The sequence below is a fragment of the Nerophis ophidion genome, linkage group LG28, assembly GCF_033978795.1.
Source record: "Nerophis ophidion isolate RoL-2023_Sa linkage group LG28, RoL_Noph_v1.0, whole genome shotgun sequence".
Taxonomy (NCBI): Eukaryota; Metazoa; Chordata; class Actinopteri; order Syngnathiformes; family Syngnathidae; genus Nerophis; species Nerophis ophidion.
The window spans coordinates 1,441,388-1,462,167 of NC_084638.1; the positions used below are offsets into that span (position 1 = coordinate 1,441,388).

General features: G+C 35.1%; 1 protein-coding gene across 1 annotated transcript in view; it reads left to right on the forward strand.

Moving 5' to 3' along the window:
* The window catches only part of LOC133544974 (WD repeat-containing protein 48), a 36,020-nt gene extending 18,313 nt beyond the window's left edge, over positions 1 to 17,707 (forward strand). The window contains exons 12-18 of the mRNA XM_061890240.1: positions 4,701 to 4,797; positions 4,871 to 4,966; positions 9,845 to 9,950; positions 10,496 to 10,583; positions 12,307 to 12,383; positions 12,461 to 12,653; positions 16,894 to 17,707. Of these exons, the coding sequence (XP_061746224.1) occupies positions 4,701 to 4,797; positions 4,871 to 4,966; positions 9,845 to 9,950; positions 10,496 to 10,583; positions 12,307 to 12,383; positions 12,461 to 12,653; positions 16,894 to 16,989 (753 nt within the window). The 3' untranslated portion in view covers positions 16,990 to 17,707. The remainder of the gene's footprint in view (positions 1 to 4,700; positions 4,798 to 4,870; positions 4,967 to 9,844; positions 9,951 to 10,495; positions 10,584 to 12,306; positions 12,384 to 12,460; positions 12,654 to 16,893) is intronic.
* The last annotated feature ends 3,073 nt before the right edge of the window (positions 17,708 to 20,780 follow it).

Sequence of the window (20,780 nt, forward strand, 5' to 3'; positions counted from 1 at the left end):
GGGCAAGACACTTTACCCAGCTGCTCCCAGTGCCACCCACACTGGTTTAAATGTAACTTAGATATTGGGTTTCACTATGTAAAGCGCTTTGAGTCACTAGAGAAAAGCGCTATATAAATATAATTCACTTCACATGCTGACATATGTTCAACTCATCATGCTTCATTTATTACAGCATTTGGGAACCCTGTAGTTGATTTTTATTATGTAAATGTTATATTTTTATCAACATGTGATAGCAGGGACCCTGCCATTCAAAAATAGGCTGCTCCATTACTAATGATTAATGTATCTATAGCTGAAAAAAATAGTACAATAGCAATAGGAAAGACTATTCATCCCTGAACACCATGGAGTTCATGTAGGCTTTTTGATGCACTTACATTATTATATCAACTATCACAGACAGACACTCTTCATTTAACATAATGTCCTTTTTTGCTGCTTCAACACAGCTCAATCAACAGAGAAAAAGGTCAAGTAAAATAACAGACAGACAGGGCCTTTGCTGTCCGTAACACACACGCACGCACAGGTGGTGTCTCTCCGGCGGACAGGGTGTAAGGATCGGTGTAACTCAGCCTTTCGCCACCACAGCCTGGGGGGGCAATAGACTACAGGCTATGGTGAAGTAGGCCGGCTTCGTCGCGTGAAGAAGCCTACAATTTTTGGTGGTGTTTTCCGCTCCATATGCTGAATGGCCATATACATAATACATGTGTCTCTCCGGCGGACAGGGTGTAAGGATCGGTGTAACTCGGCCTGTCGCCACCACAGCCTGGGGGGGCAATAGACTACAGGCTATGGTGAAGTAGGCCGGCTTCGTCGCGTGAAGAAGCCTACCATTTTTGGTGGTGTTTTCCGCTCAATATGCTGAATGGCCATATACATAATACATCTCGATATTTTTTCCATAAAGTAAAAACAAAACATTTCTGGTTACCTGAGCTACAAAGTAAGTCATTATTATGCCACATGCTGACATATGTTCAACTCATCATGCTTCATTTATTACAGCATTTGGGATCCCTGTAGTTGATTTTTATTATGTATATGTCATATTTTTATCAACATGTGTTAGCAGGGACCCTGCCATTCAAAACTAGGCTGCTACATTACTAATGATTAATGTATCTATAGCTGAAAAAAATTGTATGATAGCAATAGGATCCCTGAACACCATGGAGTTCATGTAGGCTTTATGATGCACTTACATTATTATGTCAACTATAACAGACAAAAACTCTTCATTTAACATAATGTCCTTTTTTGCTGCTTCAACACAGCTCAATCAACAGAGAAAAAGGTAAAGTAAAATAACAGACAGACAGGGCCTTTGCTGTCCGTAACACACACGCACGCACATACACACACATACACACCGGAAAATGAGCTAACATTACGCTAAAAGCTAATTAGCCTTCACCTCAAGAACTGCGAGCGAGCTGAGCTGCCGTTTATGTTTCTAGAACGTCGACGGGCTCGTAGTGATGTTACTCGTAGTTGACTGGGAGGTGTTTATTATAATTTGGGGAGAGTCCGCTGCCTGGTCCTTACCTGCTAAACACCTATCTGCTCATCACCACGCTGGAACACAGACTCCATGCGCTCTGATGATTGGCTCTTACCGCTCTGCGTGTAACCAATCAGACGGTTCTGTGGGTGGGACAATGCTGGTTGCTGCAGAGAGTACTGACAGAGGCAGAGGTAGAACGAAGCGGAGCAGCTTTGTAAAGACTTTAGCTTTGACGGCAGCTCTTTGTTGTTAAGGCGGCTGCCTTACCGACCCAGAGTCAGTATCAGAACCAAAGTTTTGCATTAAAATTAATACTGAGTGATGGGGACTTACGGAAAACTGACTTTGATTGCTTGTATTTACACGTTTCTCAAAAGTTAAGGACTGGGGTACATGACTATTATTCTTATGAGAACTAGTATTTTTTGTCAAGCGTTACACGTTTCTAGCGTGTGAATGTGAGTGTGAATGTTGTCTATCTGTGTTGGCCCTGCGATGAGGTGGCGACTTGTCCAGGGTGTACTCCGCCTTCCGCCCAATTGTAGCTGAGCTAGGCACCAGCGACCCCAAAGGGAATAAGCGGTAGAAAAATGGATGGATGGATACACGTTTCTGAAAAAAATAGCCCTAGTTTGTAAAATGGGGGGCGGTATAGCTCGGTTGGTAGAGTGGCCGTGCCAGCAACCTGAGGGTTGCAGGTTTGATCCCCGCTTCCGCCATCCTAGTCCCTGCCGTTGTGTCCTTGGGCAAGACACTTTACCCACCTGCTCCCAGTGCTACCCACACGGGTTTAAATGTAAAAATTAGATATTGGGTTTCACTATGTAAAGCGCTTTGAGTCACAAGAGAAAAAGCGCTATATAAATATAATTCACTTCATTTCACAAGTGGACGCTGGTCATTTGAAGGCTAAAATGTCCATTTTTACAAGTTTTCACTGGTCCAAGTCCTGCTCTACTGCTGGATCACGCTGGTGTTTTTATTTAAGGTGTTGCAAAAATTTTAGAATCTTTCTTTGTGGGCGGTGTAGCATGGTGGGTAGAGCAGCCGTACCACTGATAGTCACACACACACACACTAGGTGTGGTGAATTTACCCTCCGCATTTGACCCATCCCCTTGTTCCACCCGCTGGGAGGTGAGGGGAGCTATGAGCAGCAGTGGTGGCTGCACTCGGGAATCATTTTTGACCACTCCTCTTGACAAAATCGGTGTTGGTTTTCTGACATGGACTTGTTTCTTCAGCATTGTCCACACGTCGAAGTCAGGACTTTGGGAAGGCCGTTCTAAAACCTTCATTCTAGCCTGGTTTAGCCATTCCTTTACCACTTTTGACCTGTTTGGGGCCATTGTCCTGTTGGAACACCCAACTGCGCCCAAGACCCAAGCTCCAGGCTGATGATTTTAGGTTGTCCTGAAGAATTTGGAGGTAACCCTCCTTCTTCATTGTCCCATTTACTCTCTGTAAAGCAGTGGTTCTCAACCTTTTTTCAGTGATGTACCCCCTGTGAACATTATTTTAATTCAAGTACCCCCTAATCACAGCAAAGCATTTTTGGTTGAAAAAGAAGAGATAAAGAAGTCAAATACAGCACTATGTCATGAGTTTATGATTTATTAAATTGTACAACAGTGCAAAATATTGCTCATTTGTAGTGGTCTTTCTTGAACTATGTGGGGGAAAAAAAGATAAAAATAACTAAAAACTTGTTGAAAAATAAACAAGTGATTCAATTCTAAATGCAGATTTCTCCACATAGAAGTAATCATCAACTTAAAGTGCCCTCTTTGGGGATTGTAATAGAGATCCATCTGGATTCATCAACTTCATTCTAAACATTTCTTCACAAAAAAAGGAATCTTTTACATCTGTCAGGTTCAAACACTGATGGCATCTATTAATCAGACAAGAAGCAAGGAATCATGCAGAAACAGATTTCAATTTAGCTCATGAGGAGAACGCATGGAGCTGCGCACTAAGTCACAGTTTTGCCATACGCTCTAAGGTTCAGCTCCCGCGTCCCTCTTTTTATTCAGGAGTTCCACAGTCAGTATCACTGAGGCTACCTCTAAAAGGAGTGGTCACATATATTATGCAAAGCAGGTCCAGAACGCACACTACGTGACGGAATGTGCTGGGGGCTTTGTGATTTCTACTTGTCCCCGCTTTGTCTGCGTGTTGTCGTCTTATCTTTGTTGAGGTCCTTGAAGTTCTTGGCTATTAGTGGACTAAAAGAAAGATAACATCTGAGGCTGAGGCCACCCCTCAGACAAGACGTGTTGTCCTTGCATAGATTAGAAAATGTCTAACTTGAGCACAATAGCTAATAATTAAAGCAACAGACTTTAAGCATACCAATGTTAGTGTGATAATATATACATAATTATTCTAACACAGTGGTCCCCAACTTTTTGTAGCTGCGGACCGGTCAACGCTTGATAATTTGCCCCGCGGCCTGGCGGGGGGGCGTTATGTTTAAAATTTTTTTCCTTTGTCATAAAAAAGGGACGTTTTTGTCATGAAAAAGGGAGGTTTTTTTGGGGTTGGTGCACTAATTGTAAGCGTACCTTGTGTTTTTTATGTTGTTTTACTAAAAAAAAATATATATATATATATATACTGTATATATATATATATATATATATATATTTTATTTATTTTTTTATTAAAAAATAATAAAAATTCGTAAAAATTCTTTTTCGGCCCGGTGGTTGGGGACCACTGTTCTATCACATCAATATTTATGGAATATGTCCACAAAAAAATCTTTTCACAGTTTTTGAACTTACATTCATATTTTGTTGAAGTGTTATTCAATAAATAATATTTACAAATGATTTTTGAATTGTTGCTATTTTTAGAAATATAAAAAAAAAAAAAATCTCACCTACCCCTTGGCATACCTTCAAGTACCCCGAGGGGTACGCGTACCCCCATTTGAGAACCACTGCTGTAAAGCACCAGTTCCATTGGCAGCAAAATAGGCCCGGAGCATAATACTACCACCACCATGCTTGACGGTATGACTGGTGTTCCTGGCATTCCTGGCATTAAAGGCCCTTTGGCCTCCAAACATATTGCTGGGTATTGTGGCCAAACAGCTCAATGTTTCTTTCATCTGACATTGAACTTGTGTGTGAGTGACAAGGTCATCAAAAAAGGGTGTTTTCTCTATATCTGCCAGATGCTCACCATCACGCTGGATGAGAGCGACTGCTTCGCTGCATGGGTGTCTGCAAAGGATGCCGGTTTCTCAAGCTCCGATGGATCTGACCCAAAATGTAGGAAAGCCTACTTGAAAAAGACATTCATGCCATGATTGATATTTATGGAACATATGTCTTGTCTCTGCAGTAAACCTGGGTGGACTGCTGCTTCAGGCTCTGCTCGAGTTCTGGCCCAGAACTCGCATAAACCCCATGGATGAGGAAGAGAACGAAGTGAACCATGGTGAGGGTCCAAAAATACAAAAAACTAATCTGTCTGGAGCCGCTAAAAATGAGAAGCCGTATATAAGTCTTATAATGAAGGCAACACATGACGGAAGTGTATATGTTAGCTATAATAGCCTACTATCAAAATGACTTTAAAAGTCTTATAATGAAGGCAACACATGATGTAAGTGTCTATATTAGCTATAGTACCCTACCATCAAAATGTCTTAAAAAATCTTATATAAGTCTTATAATGAAGGCAACACATGACGGAAGTTTATATATTAGCTGTATTAGCCTACTATCAAAATGTCTTAAAAAAGCCATATAAAGTCTTATAATGAAGGCAACACATGACGGAAGTGTCTATATTAGCTATAATAGCCTACTATCAAAATGACTTTAAAAGTCTTATGATGAAGGCAACACATGATGTAAGTGTCTATATTAGCTATAGTACCCTACCATCAAAATGTCTTAAAAAATCTTATATAAGTCTTATGATGAAGGCAACACATGATGTAAGTGTCTATATTAGCTATATTAGCCTACTATCAAAATGTCTTAAAAAAGCCGTATAAAAGTCTTATAATGAAGGCAACACATGATGTAAGTGTCTATATTAGCTATATTAGCCTACTATCAAAATGTCTTAAAAAGTCTTATATAAGTCTTATAATGAAGGCAACACATGACGGAAGTGTCTATATTAGCTATATTAGCCTACTATCAAAATGTCTTAAAAAAGCCGTATAAAAGTCTTATAATGAAGGCAACACATGACGGAAGTGTCTATATTAGCTATAATAGCCTACTATCAAAATGACTATGTGTCGCAGGCTTAAGCAAATCTTCGTTGACAGAAATGCTAATGTTTGCTGTGGTCTGGAACAACATGGCACAGAAAGGCAGCCAATGTCACATACAGATGATGTAGCATGCGACATGCAAATATAAATGAAATACAAAGAGGATAAAAGTAAAGTATATTTAATAGGTTCAAATATAGCTACAAATGAGGAAACTGACTTGCTTCAGGAGCACAATACTGGTGCTGTAGTTGTAGGAGATGTCTCAAAACGTCATCAGGAGTCCCGACAGAACCCGAAAATGGCAGAAAATGCATCTTTTTGGAAAACTTTTTTTCGCAAAAATTTCGTAAGGGGGGACCCTTATGCGAAAATTAAAAAAAACGGATTTGCTTCAGCAGCATAATACTGGTGCTGTAGTTGTAGGAGATGTCTCAAAATGTCATCAGGAGTACAGTTAAAACCCAAAAATGGCAGAAAATGCTAAAAAACAAAAAAAGTTTTTCGCTGAAATGTCGGTATGGGCGCATACTTACACAAAAATAAAAATAAAAATGGACTTGCTTCAGAAGCCCAATACGGTTCTGTAGTTGTAGGAGATGTTTCGAAACGTCATGAGGAGTCCCAATAAAACCCGAAAATAAAAATTTTAGGAAATTTTTTTTTTGTTGCTAAAATGTCATAAGAGGGCTCCCTTACACAGAAATAAAAAATAAAAAACGGACTTGCTTCAGCAGCACAATACTGGTGCTGTAGTTGTAGGAGATGTTTCAAAACGTCAACAGGAGTCCTGAAAAAACACGAAAATGTCAGAAATTGTATATTTTTGGAAAACTTTTTTTTGCTAAAATGTCATAAGGGGGGACCCTTACACAAAAAAAACAAAAAAAACTGACTTGCTTCAGCAGCACAATACTGGTGCTGTAGTTGTTGGAGATGTCTCAAAACCTCATCAGGAATCCCGAAAAAACCCGAAAATGGCAGAAAATGCATATTTTTGGAAAACTTGTTTTCGCTAAAATGTCGTAAAGGGGCATCCTTACACAAAAATAATTAAAAAACGGACTTGCTTCAGCAGCACAATACTGGTGCTGTAGTTGTAGGAGATGTTTCAAAACGTCAACAGGAGCCCTGAAAAAACCCGAAAATGGCAGAAATTGTATATTTTTGGAAAACTTTTTTTTGCTGAAATGCCGTAAGGGGGGACCCTTACACAAAAATAAAAATAAAATGATTTGCTTCAGCAGCACAATACTGGTCCTGTAGTAAAAGGAGATGTCTAGAAATGTCATTAAGAGTCCCGATAAAACCCAAAAATGTCAGAAATTGTATATTTTTGGAAAACTTTTTTTTGCTAAAATGTCGTAAGGGGGGACCCTTACACAAAAACAAATATACAATGATTTGCTTCAGCAGCACAATATTGGTCATGTAGTTGTAGGAGATGTCTCGAAACATCAACAGGAGTCCCGTTAAAACCCCAAAATGGCATAAAATGCAAATTAAAAAATGTTTTTTCGCTAAAATGTCGGTATGGGCGCATACTTACACACAAAAGAAAAATGGACTTGCTTCAGCAGCACTATACGGTTCTGTAGTTGTATGAGATGTCTTGAAACATCACGAGGAGTCCCAATAAAACCCGAAAATGCAAATTTTTGGAAAACTTTTTTTTGCTAAAATGTCATAAGAGGGGACCCCTACACAAAAATAAAAATAAAAAACGGACTTGCTTCAACAGCACAATACTGGTCCTGTAGTAGAAGGAGATGTCTAGAAATGTCGTTAAGAGTAAGAGTTCCGATAAAACCCAAAAATGTCAGAAAATGTATATTTTTGGAAAACTTTTTTTTTGCTAAAATGTCGTAAGAGGGGACCCTTACACAAAAATAAAAATAAAATGATTTGCTTCAGCAGCAAAATATTGGTCCTGTTGTAGGAGATGTCTCGAAACGTCATCAGGAGTCCCGATAAAACCTGAAAATGGCAGAAAATGCATATTTTGGGGAATTTTTTTTTCGCAAAACTGTCGTAGGGGGGACCCTTATGCAAAAATTAAAAAAAAACGACTTGCTTCAGCAGCACAATACTGGTGCTGTAGTTGTAGGAGATGTCTCAAAACCTCATCAGGAGTGCCGACAAAACCCGAAAATGGCAGAAAATGCACATTTTTGGAAAAAAAATTTTTTGCAAAAATGTTGTAAGACACACACACAAAAAAAACGGACTTGATTCAACAGCACAATACTGGTGCTGTAGTTGTAGGAGATGTCTCGAGACGTCATCAGGAGTCCCGATAAAACCTGAAAATGGCAGAAAATGCATATTTTCGGGAAAAATGTTTTCGCAAAAATAGAAAAAAACGGATTTGCTTCAGCAGCACAATAGTGGTGCTGTAGTTATAGGAGATGTCTCAAAACGTCAACATTAATACCCAAAAATGGCAGAAAATGCATATTTTGGGAAAAAAATATTTGGCTAAAATGTCGTAAGGGGGGAGGGACCCTTACACAAAAATAGAAAAAAACGGACTTGCTTCAGGAGCACAATACTGGTGCTGTAGTTGTAGGAGATGTTTCAAAACGTCATCAGGAGTCCCGACAAAACTCGAAAATGGCAGAAAATGCATATTTTTTGAAAACTTTTGTTCGCTAAAATGTCGTAAGGGGGGACCCTTATACAAAAATAAAAAAAAATGGACTTGCTTCAGTAGCACAATACTGGTGCTGTAGTTGTAGGAGATGTCTTGAAACAACATCAGGAGTCCTGATAAAACCTGAAAATGGCAGAAAATGCATATTTTTGGGAAAAATGTTTTCGCAAAAATGTCGTAAGGGGGACGCTTACACAGAAATAAAAAAAAAGGACTTGCTTTAGTAGCACAATACTGGTCCTGTAGTTGTAGGAGATGTTTCAAAACGTCATCAGGAGTCCCGTTAATACGCAAAAATGGCAGAAAATGCATATTTTTGGAAAAAATTGTTTTGCTAAAATGTCATAAGGGGACCCTTACACAAAAATAGAAAAAAACGGACTTGCTTCAGCAGCACAATACTGGTGCTGTAGTTGTAGGAGATGTCTGGAAAGCTCATCAGGAGTCCAAAAATAGCAGAAAATGCATATTTTTGGAAAACTTTTTTGCTAAAAAGGGGGAACCCTTACACAAAAAAAAAAAAAAAAAAAAAACTTGCTTCAGCAGCACAATACTGGTCCTGTAGTTGTTGGGCTTCACGGTGGCAGAGGGGTTAGTGCGTCTGCCTCACAATACGAAGGTCCTGCAGTCCTGGGTTCAAATCCAGGCTCGGGATTTTTCTGTGTGGAGTTTGCATGTTCTCCCCGTGAATGCGTGGGTTCCCTCCGGGTACTCCGGCTTCCTCCCACCTCCAAAGACATGCACCTGGGGATAGGTTGATTGGCAACACTAAATGGTCCCTAGTGTGTGAATGTTGTCTGTCTATCTGTGTTGGCCCTGTGATGAGGTGGCGACTTGTCCAGGGTGTACCCCGCCTTCCGCCCGATTGTAGCTGAGATAGGCGCCAGCGCCCCCCGTGGCCCCGAAAGGGAATAAGCGGTAGAAAATGGATGGATGGATGGATGGGGAACCCTTACACAAAAAATAAAAACTTGCTTCAGTAGCACAATTCTGGTCCTGTAGTTGTAGGAAATGTTTCGTGGACCAAATGAGACGAAGGCGTGGACGATTTTACATGTAAACTGTTGTGTCACAGTCCGCTATCACAGTATAAAAGGTTTGGTGGACAAAATGAGACAACGGAGTGGACGATTTTACATGTAAACTGTTGCTTCACAGTCCGCTATCATCGTATAAAAGGTTTGGTGGACGAAATGAGACTAAGGAGTGAACGATTGTACATGTAAATGAACTGTTGCGTCACAGTCCACACTATGGTGAGTTCAAGAACCGCCCAAATTAGTAGCATGTCTTTCAGGCCATTGGTTGAAGATTGTGGCACTTAAAGTGACGCACACTTTGTGACCGCAAGGGGCTTGCCAGTCTCATTTTTCCTGCCGTGGGAACGAAGACGTTCATGTAAATATCTGAATCTCTGAATATCTTCCCACAGTGAACGGGGAGCCGGAGAATCGTGTACAGAAAGGAAATGGATACTTCCAGGTGCCGCCACACACGCCAGTTATCTTCGGGGAAGCCGGCGGCAGAACTCTTTTTAGGTGCGTTGTCTTTGCTACAATAACGGGTGTACTTGTACACACCTGCATGCTGTATCAAAGTGTACACACCTGCATGCTGTATCAAAGTGTACACACCTGCATGCTGTATCAAAGTGTACACACCTGCATGCTGTATCAAAGTGTACACACCTGCATGCTGTATCAAAGTGTACACACCTGCATGCTGTATCAAAGTGTACACACCTGCATGCTGTATCAAAGTGTACACACCTGCATGCTGTATCAAAGTGTACACACCTGCATGCTGTATCAAAGTGTACACACCTGCATGCTGTATCAAAGTGTACACACCTGCATGCTGTATCAAAGTGTACACACCTGCATGCTGTATCAAAGTGTACACACCTGCATGCTGTATCAAAGTGTACACACCTGCATGCTGTATCAAAGTGTACACACCTGCATGCTGTATCAAAGTGTACACACCTGCATGCTGTATCAAAGTGTACACACCTGCATGCTGTATCAAAGTGGAATAAATATTTATGGATATTTCACTGACGTCCTGCGTGTTTTTGCCGCAGGCTGCTTTGTCGAGACTCCGGGGGAGAAACGGAGTCGATGCTGCTAAATGAGACCGTTCCTCAGTGGGTTATTGATATAACTGTAGATGTGAGTATGTCACCTTTTTTTTAATAACACACTGAAATGTAACTATAAGCTGTAACAATCATAACTGATGGTGAGTATTATTGGTGTTTTAAATGAAGATGATCAAAAAGACAGATAATTGCCCTTGGATAAACTCAGACTAACTGGTAATGCTGACGTGAAAACAGGAGACATTAATGTCGTTCCCCATTAAAGAACATCGTACTCTAATCTAGACTTTATATAAACACGTTGCTGTCGGAGTAACTCAAGATATTCACTTCTGCACATTGAACATACAAGCTCATAGAACAGAGTAATTGTTCTATATTTGGAGGAGTGTGTGTTCAAGGACCGCTGAAGAGTGTAGGATCCCGCAATGCCCGCTAGAAATAATAGAAATAAGTGGATGTCGTAGTGGTTTGTGCAGCCCTTTGAGACACTAGTGATTTAGGGCTATATAAGTAAACATTGATTGATAAAAATAAAATAGAATTCGATTTATTTATTTTTTGTTTCCCCCTTTTTATTATTTGTACAATACTACTTATATTATTCACATGTGAATGATGCTGAATAAGACTGTATTTATACTATTCACATGTAAATAATGCTGTATAATACACTGTATTTATATTATTCACATGTGAATAATGCTGTATAATACACTGTATTTATATTATTCACATGTGAATAATGCTGTATAATACACTGTATTTATATTATTCACATGTGAATAATGCTGTATAATACACTGTATTTATATTATTCACATGTGAATGATGCTGTATAATATACTGTATTTATATTATTCACATGTGAATAATGCTGTATAATATACTGTATTTATATTATTCACATGTGAATAATGCTGTATAATACACTGTATTTATATTATTCACATGTGAATAATGCTGTATAATACACTGTATTTATATTATTCACATGTGAATAATGCTGTATAATACACTGTATTTATATTATTCACATGTGAATAATGCTGTATAATACACTGTATTTATACTATTCACATGTGAATAATGCTGTATAATAGACTGTATTTATATTATTCACATGTGAATAATGCTGTATAATAGACTGTATTTATATTATTCACATGTGAATAATGCTGTATAATAGACTGTATTTATATTATTCACATGTGAATAATGCTGTATAATAGACGGTATTTATATTATTCACATGTGAATAATGCTGTATAATAGACTGTATTTATATTATTCACATGTGAATAATGCTGTATAATACTATTTCACACGTGAATGATGCTGTATAATACTGTATATTATTCACATGTGAATAATGCTGTATAATACTGTAGTTACATTATTCACACGTCAATAATGCTGTATAATACTCTTTCATATGAGAATGATGCTGTCTAATATTCACATGTGAATAATGCTGTATAACAGACTCTGTTTATATTATTCACATGTGAATGATGCTGTATAATAGACTGTATTTACATTATTCACATGTGAATAATGCTGTATAACAGACTGTGTTTATATTATTCACATGTGAATAATGCTGTATAATAGACGGTATTTATATCATTCACTTGTGAATAATGCTGTATAATAGACTGTATTTACATTATTCACATGTGAATAATGCTGTATAATAGAGTGTTTTATTATTCACATGTGAATAATGCTGTATAATGTTTAATCTTTTTATCTGTATTTAACTCTGATCACCTTCTCTTCTGTTTGGCCAGAAAAATATGCCCAAATTCAACAAAATCCCATTCTACCTCCAGCCTCATTCATCCTCCGGTGCGAAAACTCTGAAGAAGTAAGTTTGGCCTTTCTTTTCTTGCAAAGTGCAAGAAAAGCCACCTTTTTAAAAAAATGTATTTTGGCGCCACGCAGGGACCGCCTGTCAGCGAGCGACATGCTGCAGGTGCGGAAGGTGATGGAGCACGTGTACGAGAAGATCATCAACCTGGACAACGAGTCTCAGACCACCAGCTCCTCCGCCAACGACAAGCCCGGCGAGCAGGAGAAGGAGGAGGACATGGCCATGCTGGCGGAGGAGAAGATCGAGCTCATGTGTCAAGACCAGGTGATCATCTTCCTCCTGCCCATCCTGACACACCATATGCTTTTATTCACTTTTTTACATTTGTTAGTAGTCTAGAAGGTCAGTGCAGAAAGTACGTTTAAATGACCCGCGCCGATTGTCAATCAATGAAAATAAGGTGGAAATACTTTGCCGTTATTGATCATTTGCTGTGTTTGTGCAAGCAAAAGAAAGAGGTCTCACTCATGTTTATTTACTGGTAGAAATTACATTTTTTGACAGGTAGGCAGAGGAGATGTTGTGTGTATTCTTAGAAGAGTTCTGAAATAAATGCCCTGTCATATATTAGGAGAATTATAGACTATGACAGTGTTTTTTACTATTAAATGAATTAAATAGAAAATGAGGCTCCAAAAAAAAAAAGTGGTGCTTGAGCAGTGGTTATTTATTTGCTTTACTATTTATGGTTTTATTATTTATCTACTTCAATATTTATTTATTTTATTATTTATCTACTTCACAATTTATTTTATTATTTATCGCCTTCACTATTTTTTATCTACCTCTCTCTATTTTTTTTGATCATTAATCTACTTCACTATTTATTTATCTACTACAGTATTTTTATTATAAATCTACTTCACAATTTTTAAAATTACTTATCTACTTCACTATTTATTATTTATCGACTTCACTATTTATTATTCATCAACTTCACTATTTTGTATTATCTACTTCACAATTTTTTGGTATCATTTACTTTACTATTTATTTTTGTAATATTTATCTGCTTCACTATTTTTTTTAATTGTCTACTTCACTATTTTGTATTCTTTATCAACTTCACAATTTTTTTGAATGATATACTTCAGTATTTGTTTTTATATTTATCTACTTCACAATTTTTTATCATTTATCCACCTCACTATTTATTTAAAAAATGTATTTACTTAACTATTTTTTGTATTATTTATCTACTGCACTAGGTACTTTTATTATTACTCTACTTCACTATTATTTTTACTAGTTGTCTACTTCGCTATTTATTGTTTTAATGATGCACTTCACTATTTTTTTGTATTTTCTACTTCACTATTTATTATTTTTTTATTATTTATCTACTATAATATTTTTTTAATTATTCATCCACTTCACTCTTTATTTTTGCAATATTTATCTACTTCACTATTTATTTTTGTATCATCTACTTCACTATTTACTTATATATTTATCTACTACACTATGCACTTTTATTATCAGTTATCTACCTCAGTATTTGTTTTTGTATTTTATTTTTGTATTCTTTATCAACTTCACTATTTTTTTTAATGATATACTTCAATATTTGTTTTTGTATTTATCTACTTCACTATTTTTGATCATTTATCCACGTCAGTATTTATTAAAAACATTTATTTACTTAACTATTTTTGTATTATTTAGCTACTGCACTATGTACTTCTATTATTACTCTACTTCACTATTTTTTATTAGTTATCTACTTCACTATTTATTGTTTTAATGATGTACTTCACTATTTTTTTGTATTTTCTACTTCATTATTTATTATTTTTGTATTATTTATCTACTATAGTATTTTTTAAATTATTCATCCACTTCACTCTTTATTTTTGTAATATTTATCTACTTCACTATTTTTTAATTATCTACTTCATTATTATTTTTTTATTATTTACCTACTTCACTATTTATTTTTGTATCATCTACTTCACTATTTACTTATTATATATTTATCTACTACACTATGCACTTTTATTATTAGTTATCTACCTCAGTATTTGTTTTTGTATTTATGTACTTCACAATTTATTTTTGTATTATTTATCTGCTTCACTATTTATTATTTTAATGATCTACTTCACTATTTATTTTTGCATTATTTATCTACTGTGCTATGTACTTTTATTATTACTCTACCTCACTATTTATTTATTTTATTAGTTATCTACTTCACTATTTATTGTTTTAATGATGTACTTCTCTATTTTTTGTATTATCTACTTCACTATTTATTTACTTCACTATTTTAAATTTTTTTTATTATTTATCTACTACATTTTTTTTTAAATTATTCATCCACTTCATTATATTTGTAATATTTAATTACTTCACTATTTTTTTAATCATTTAATTCACTATTTGTTTTTTTTATTATTTATCTACTACATTATTTTTGAAATTATTCATCCACTTCACTATATTTGTAATATTTAATTACTTCACTATTTTTTTAATCATTTAATTCTCTATTTGTTTTTTTTATTATTTATCTACTTCACTATTTACTTCTATATTTATCTACTACACTATGCACTTTTATTATCAGTTATCTACCTCAGTATTTGTTTTTGTATTTATCTACTTCACGATTTATTTTTTTTATTCTTTATCTACTTCGCTCTTTATTGTTTTAATGAGCTATTTAACTATTTCTTTTTGTATTATTTATCTACTGCACTATGTGTACTTTTATTATTACGCTACTTCACTAATTGTTTTTTTTCTTATTTATCTACTTCACTATTTTTGTGTCATCTACAATTATTTTTTAAATTACTCATCTACTTCAGTTTATTTTTTCAATATTTTATCTACTTCGCTATTTGTTGTTTTAATGAGCTACTTAACTATTTATTTTTGTATTATTTATCTACTGCACTATGTACTTTTATTATTACTTTAATTCACTATTTTTTTTAATTATTTATCTACTTCACTATTTATTTTTGTGTCATCTACTATTATTTTTTAAATTATTCATCTACTTCGGTTTATTTTTTTATCATTTATCTACTTAACTATTTTTGTATATATCTACTTCACTATTTATTGTTTTAATGATCTACTTCACAATTTATTTTTGTATTATTTATCTACTGCACTATGTACGTTTATTATTACTCTACTTCACTATTTATTTTTGTATTATTTATCTTCTGTGCTATGTACTTTTATTATTACTCTACTTCACTATTTATTTTTGTACTATTTATCTACTTCAGTATTTGTTTATCATTTATCCACCTCACTATTTATTCTTTTTAAATGTATTTACTTAACTATTTTTTGTATTTATCTACTGCACTATGTACTTTTATTATTACTCTACTTGACTATTTTTTATTAGTTATCTACTTCACTATTTGTTTTAATGATGTACTTCATTTTTTTGTATTATCTACTTCGCTATTTATTTTTTTATTTATCTACTATAGTATTTTCTAAATTATTTATCCACTACACTATTTATTTTTGCAATATTTATCTACTTCACAATTTTTTTATTATCTACTTCATTATTAATTGTTTTATTATTTACCTACTTCACTATTTATTTTTGTATCATCTACTACACTATGCACTTTTATTATCAGTTATCGACTTCAGTTTTTGTATTTATCTACTTCACATTTTATTTTTGTATTATTTATCCACTTCACTATTTATTGTTTTAATGATCTACTTCACTATTTATTTTTGTTTCCGCTACAATTATTTTTTTATTATTCATCTACTTCACTTTTCTTATTATTATTTATCTACTTCACTATTTTTTTTTTTGGCAATATTTATCTACTTCACTATTTTTTTATTATCTTCTTCATTATTGTTTTATTATTTACCTACTTCACTATTTATTTTTGTATCATCTACTACACTACGCACTTTTATTATCAGTTATCGACTTCAATATTTGTTTTTGTATTTATCTACTTCACATTTTATTTTTGTATAATTTATCCATTTCACTATTTATTGTTTTAATGATCTACTTCACTATTTATTTTTGTGTCCTCTACAATTATTTTTTAATTATTCATCTACTTCACTTTTTTTTATTATCATTTATCTACTTCACTATTTTTGTATCATCTACTTCAGTTTATTTTTTTTAATTATTTATCTACTTTCTATTTTTGTATTTATCGACTTGACTATTGTAGTAACCTCTACTTTGTTTTTTTTTTATTTACTATTTATCTACTTCACTGTGTTTGTATTTATCTACCTCACTATTTATTTTTGTATTATTTATCTACCTCACTATTTTTTTAATATATATATCTACTTCACTATTAATTTGTGTATTATTTAACTACCTCACTATTTATTTTTTCATTTATTTATGTCACTATTTATTTTGTATTATTTTATACAGCATTTTAAATACTGGTATCATATGTGTACTTCATGTGTCTGCGGGTGTAGTTTTTTTGTCCGTCACCTACCAGACTGACTTGTCCTCGGTGTTGTCTTGCAGGTCCTGGACCCCAACATGGACCTGAGAACAGTCAAACATTTTATCTGGAAGAGCGGCGGGGACTTGACGCTGCATTATAGGCAGAAGTCCACGTGAAAGTCGCCACTTTGGAACTCTTTTTTGTCATTTGCCAAGCGTCCCAGGTTGTAGTGTCAAGGAGACATTTCCAAGAACATTCTAACCAATTTACCTTGCAGGACTAAAAAAAAAAAGTTTTTTTTCTACATCTTGACTGCTATGTTTGTGCTGTCCATGTTTTTTTTGGAATATTTTTCCCCCGTGCAGAATGTTCTAGTACATTCCAGACCTGGCCTGGCCTGAACGCACCGTGGCGACTGGAGCCTGAACGCATCACGAGTTCACCTCAACCCTCTCTGCTCCTGTAAATATAAGTACAACTTTTTTCATTTCACTGGCTTTTTTCCCCCTCCTTTTGTACAGTTTGCTTACAGTAACACCAAACGGTTGTTTTCTCCAATCCTGGATGACACAAATGCTCCAAGTCATTTTAGCAATTTGAAGTAGGAGATAGAATTATTCCCCCCCAAGGCAAAATGCTGAATCGGATAATATTTTCTTGTTTGTGTAACATTTATTTGCCACCTTTTTAGCGCCAAAAGCAGGATGGGTACAGTTGTTGTAATCATTTTGTGAAATATGTACATTTTAGGCTTCCTAAGAAATAAATTGCAATGGTTTAACAAAAAGACATGACGTGTAAGGAGAGACGGGACTCCAGAAACACACGAAAAAATGTTGGCAAATAGAAAAACATTTTTTTTTTCTTCAATTAAAACAAGTTTTTTAAAAATCCTGCAAGTATGAAAACTTTTTTCTTCAGTTAAGAAAAAATGTATTTCTAAAAAATGTTGGCAAGTAGAAAAAAAAATGTTTTCTTCAATTAAAACACGTTTTAAAAAAATACTGCAAGTATGAAAACTTTTTTCTTCAGTAAAGAAAAAATATATTTCTAAAAAATGTTTGCAAGTAGAAAAACATTTTTTTTTCTTCAATTAAAACAAGTTTTTAAAAAAAATCCTGCAAGTATCAATCAATCAATGTTTACTTATATAGCCCTAAATCACTAGTGTCTCAAAGGGCTGCACAAACCACTACAACATCCTCGGTAGGCCCACATAAGGGCAAGGAAAACTCACACCCAGTGGGACGTCGGTGACAATGATGACTATGAGAACCTTGGAGAGGAGGAAAGCAATGGATGTCGAGCGGGTCTAACATGATACTGTGAAAGTTCAATCCACACAGTCGCGAGAGTCCAGTCCAAAGCGGATCCAACACAGCAGCGAGAGTCCCGTTCACAGCGGAGCCAGCAGGAAACCATCCCAAGCGGAGGCGGATCAGCAGCGCAGAGATGTCCCCAGCCGATACACAGGCAAGCAGTACATGGCGACTGGATCGGACCGGACCCCCTCCACAAGGGAGAGTGGGACATAGAAGAAAAAGAAAAGAAACGGCAGATCAACTGGTCTAAAAAGGGAGTCTATTTAAAGGCTAGAGTATACAAATGAGTTTTAAGGTGAGACTTAAATGCTTCTACTGAGGTGGCATCTCGAACTGTTACCGGGAGGGCATTCCAGAGTACTGGAGCCCGAACGGAAAATGCTCTATAGCCCGCAGACTTTTTTTGGGCTTTGGGAATCACTAATAAGCCGGAGTCCTTTGAAGGCAGATTTCTTGCCGGGACATATGGTACAATACAATCGGCAAGATAGGATGGAGCTAGACCGTGTAGTATTTTATACGTAAGTAGTAAAACCTTAAAGTCACATCTTAAGTGCACAGGAAGCCAGTGCAGGTGAGCCAGCATAGGTATATATGTATGTATATATGTATATAAAGGTATATACAGTATAGGTATATATGTATGTATATATGTATATAAAGGTATATACAGTATAGGTATATATGTATGTATATATGTATATAAAGGTATATACAGTATAGGTATATATGTATGTATATATGTATATAAAGGTATATACAGTATAGGTATATATGTATGTATATATGTATATAAAGGTATATACAGTATAGGTATATATGTATGTATATATGTATATAAAGGTATATACAGTATATATGTATGTATATATGTATATAAAGGTATATACAGTACAGGCGTAATGTGATCAAACTTTCTTGTTCTTGTCAAAAGTCTAGCAGCCGCATTTTGTACCAACTGTAATCTTTTAATGCTAGACATGGGGAGACCCCAAAATAATACGTTACAGTAGTCGAGGCGAGACGTAACAAACGCATGGATAATGATCTCGGCGTCTTTAGTGGACAGAATGGAGCGAATTTTAGCGATATTACGGAGATGAAAGAAGGCCGTTTTAGTAACGCTTTTAATGTGTGCCTCAAAGGAGAGAGTTGGGTGGAAGATAATACCCAGATTCTTTACCGTGTCGCCTTGTTTAATTGTTTGGTTGTCAAATGTTAGAGTTGTATTATTAAATAGAGTTCGGTGTCTAGCAGGACCGATAATCAGCATTTCCGTTTTTTTGCCGTTCAGTTGCAAAAAAGTTAGCGGACATCCATTGTTTAATTTCATTAAGACACGCCTCCAACTGACTACAATCCGGCGTGTTGGTCAGCTTTAGGGGCATGTAGAGTTGGGTGTCATCAGCATAACAGTGAAAGCTAACACCGTATTTGCGTATGATGTCACCTAGCGGCAGCATGTAGATGCTGAAGAGTGCAGGGCCAAGGACCGAACCCTGGGGAACTCCACACGTTACCTTAACGTAGTCCGAGGTCACATTGTTATGGGAGACACACTGCATCCTATCAGTAAGATAAGAGTTAAACCAAGACAGGGCTAAGTCTGACATACCAATTCGTGTTTTGATACGTTCTAATAAAATATTATGATCGACGGTATGGAAAGCAGCGCTAAGATCGAGGAGCAGCAACATAGATGACGCATCAGAATCCATCGTTAGCAATAGATCATTAGTCATTTTTGCGAGGGCTGTCTCCGTGGAGTGATTTGCCCTGAAACCGGATTGAAAGGTTTCACATAGATTGTTAGACGCTAAGTGTTCATTTAACTGCTCCGCAACAATTTTTTCGAGGATTTTTGAAATAAAGGGAAGGTGAGACACCGGTCGGTAGTTTACCATGAGGTCAGGATCGAGGTTAGGTCTTTTAAGAAGAGGATGAATAACCGCTTTTTTGAATGCTTTTTTGAAAACTATTTTCTTCAGTTAAGAAAAAAATATTGTTAAACATTTTTGCAAGTAGAAAAACATTTTTTGTCTTCAATTAAAACAAGTTTTTAAAAAATCATGCAAGTATGAAATTTTTTTTCTTCAGTTAAGAAAAATGTACTTCTAAAAAATATTTGCAAGTGGAAATGTTTTTTTTCTTCAATTAAAACAATTTTTTTTAAATCCTGCAAGTATGAAACTAATTTCTTCAATTAAGAAAAATGTATTTCTAAAAAATGTTTGCATGTAGAAACATTTTTTTTTTCTTCAATTAAAACAAGTTTTTTTAAAAATCCTGCAAGTCTGAAAACTTTTTTCTTCAGTTAAGAAAATATTATTTCTAAAAAAATGTTTGCAAGTAGAAAAACATTTTTTTTTCTTCAATTAAAACAATTTTTTTTTAAATCCTGCAAGCATGAAAACTTTTTTCTTCAGTTGAGAAAAAAAAATTCTCAAAATTTTTGCAAGTAGAAAAACATTTTTTTTTTCAATTAAAACAAGTTTTTAAAAATCCTGCAAGTATGAACACTTTGTTCTTCAGTTAAGAACATATTTTTTTTCTTAAAAATGTTTGCAAGTGGAAAAACTTTTTTTTTTCTTCAATTAAAGCAAGTTTTTACAAAATGTTGCAAGTATGAAAACTTTTTTTCTTCA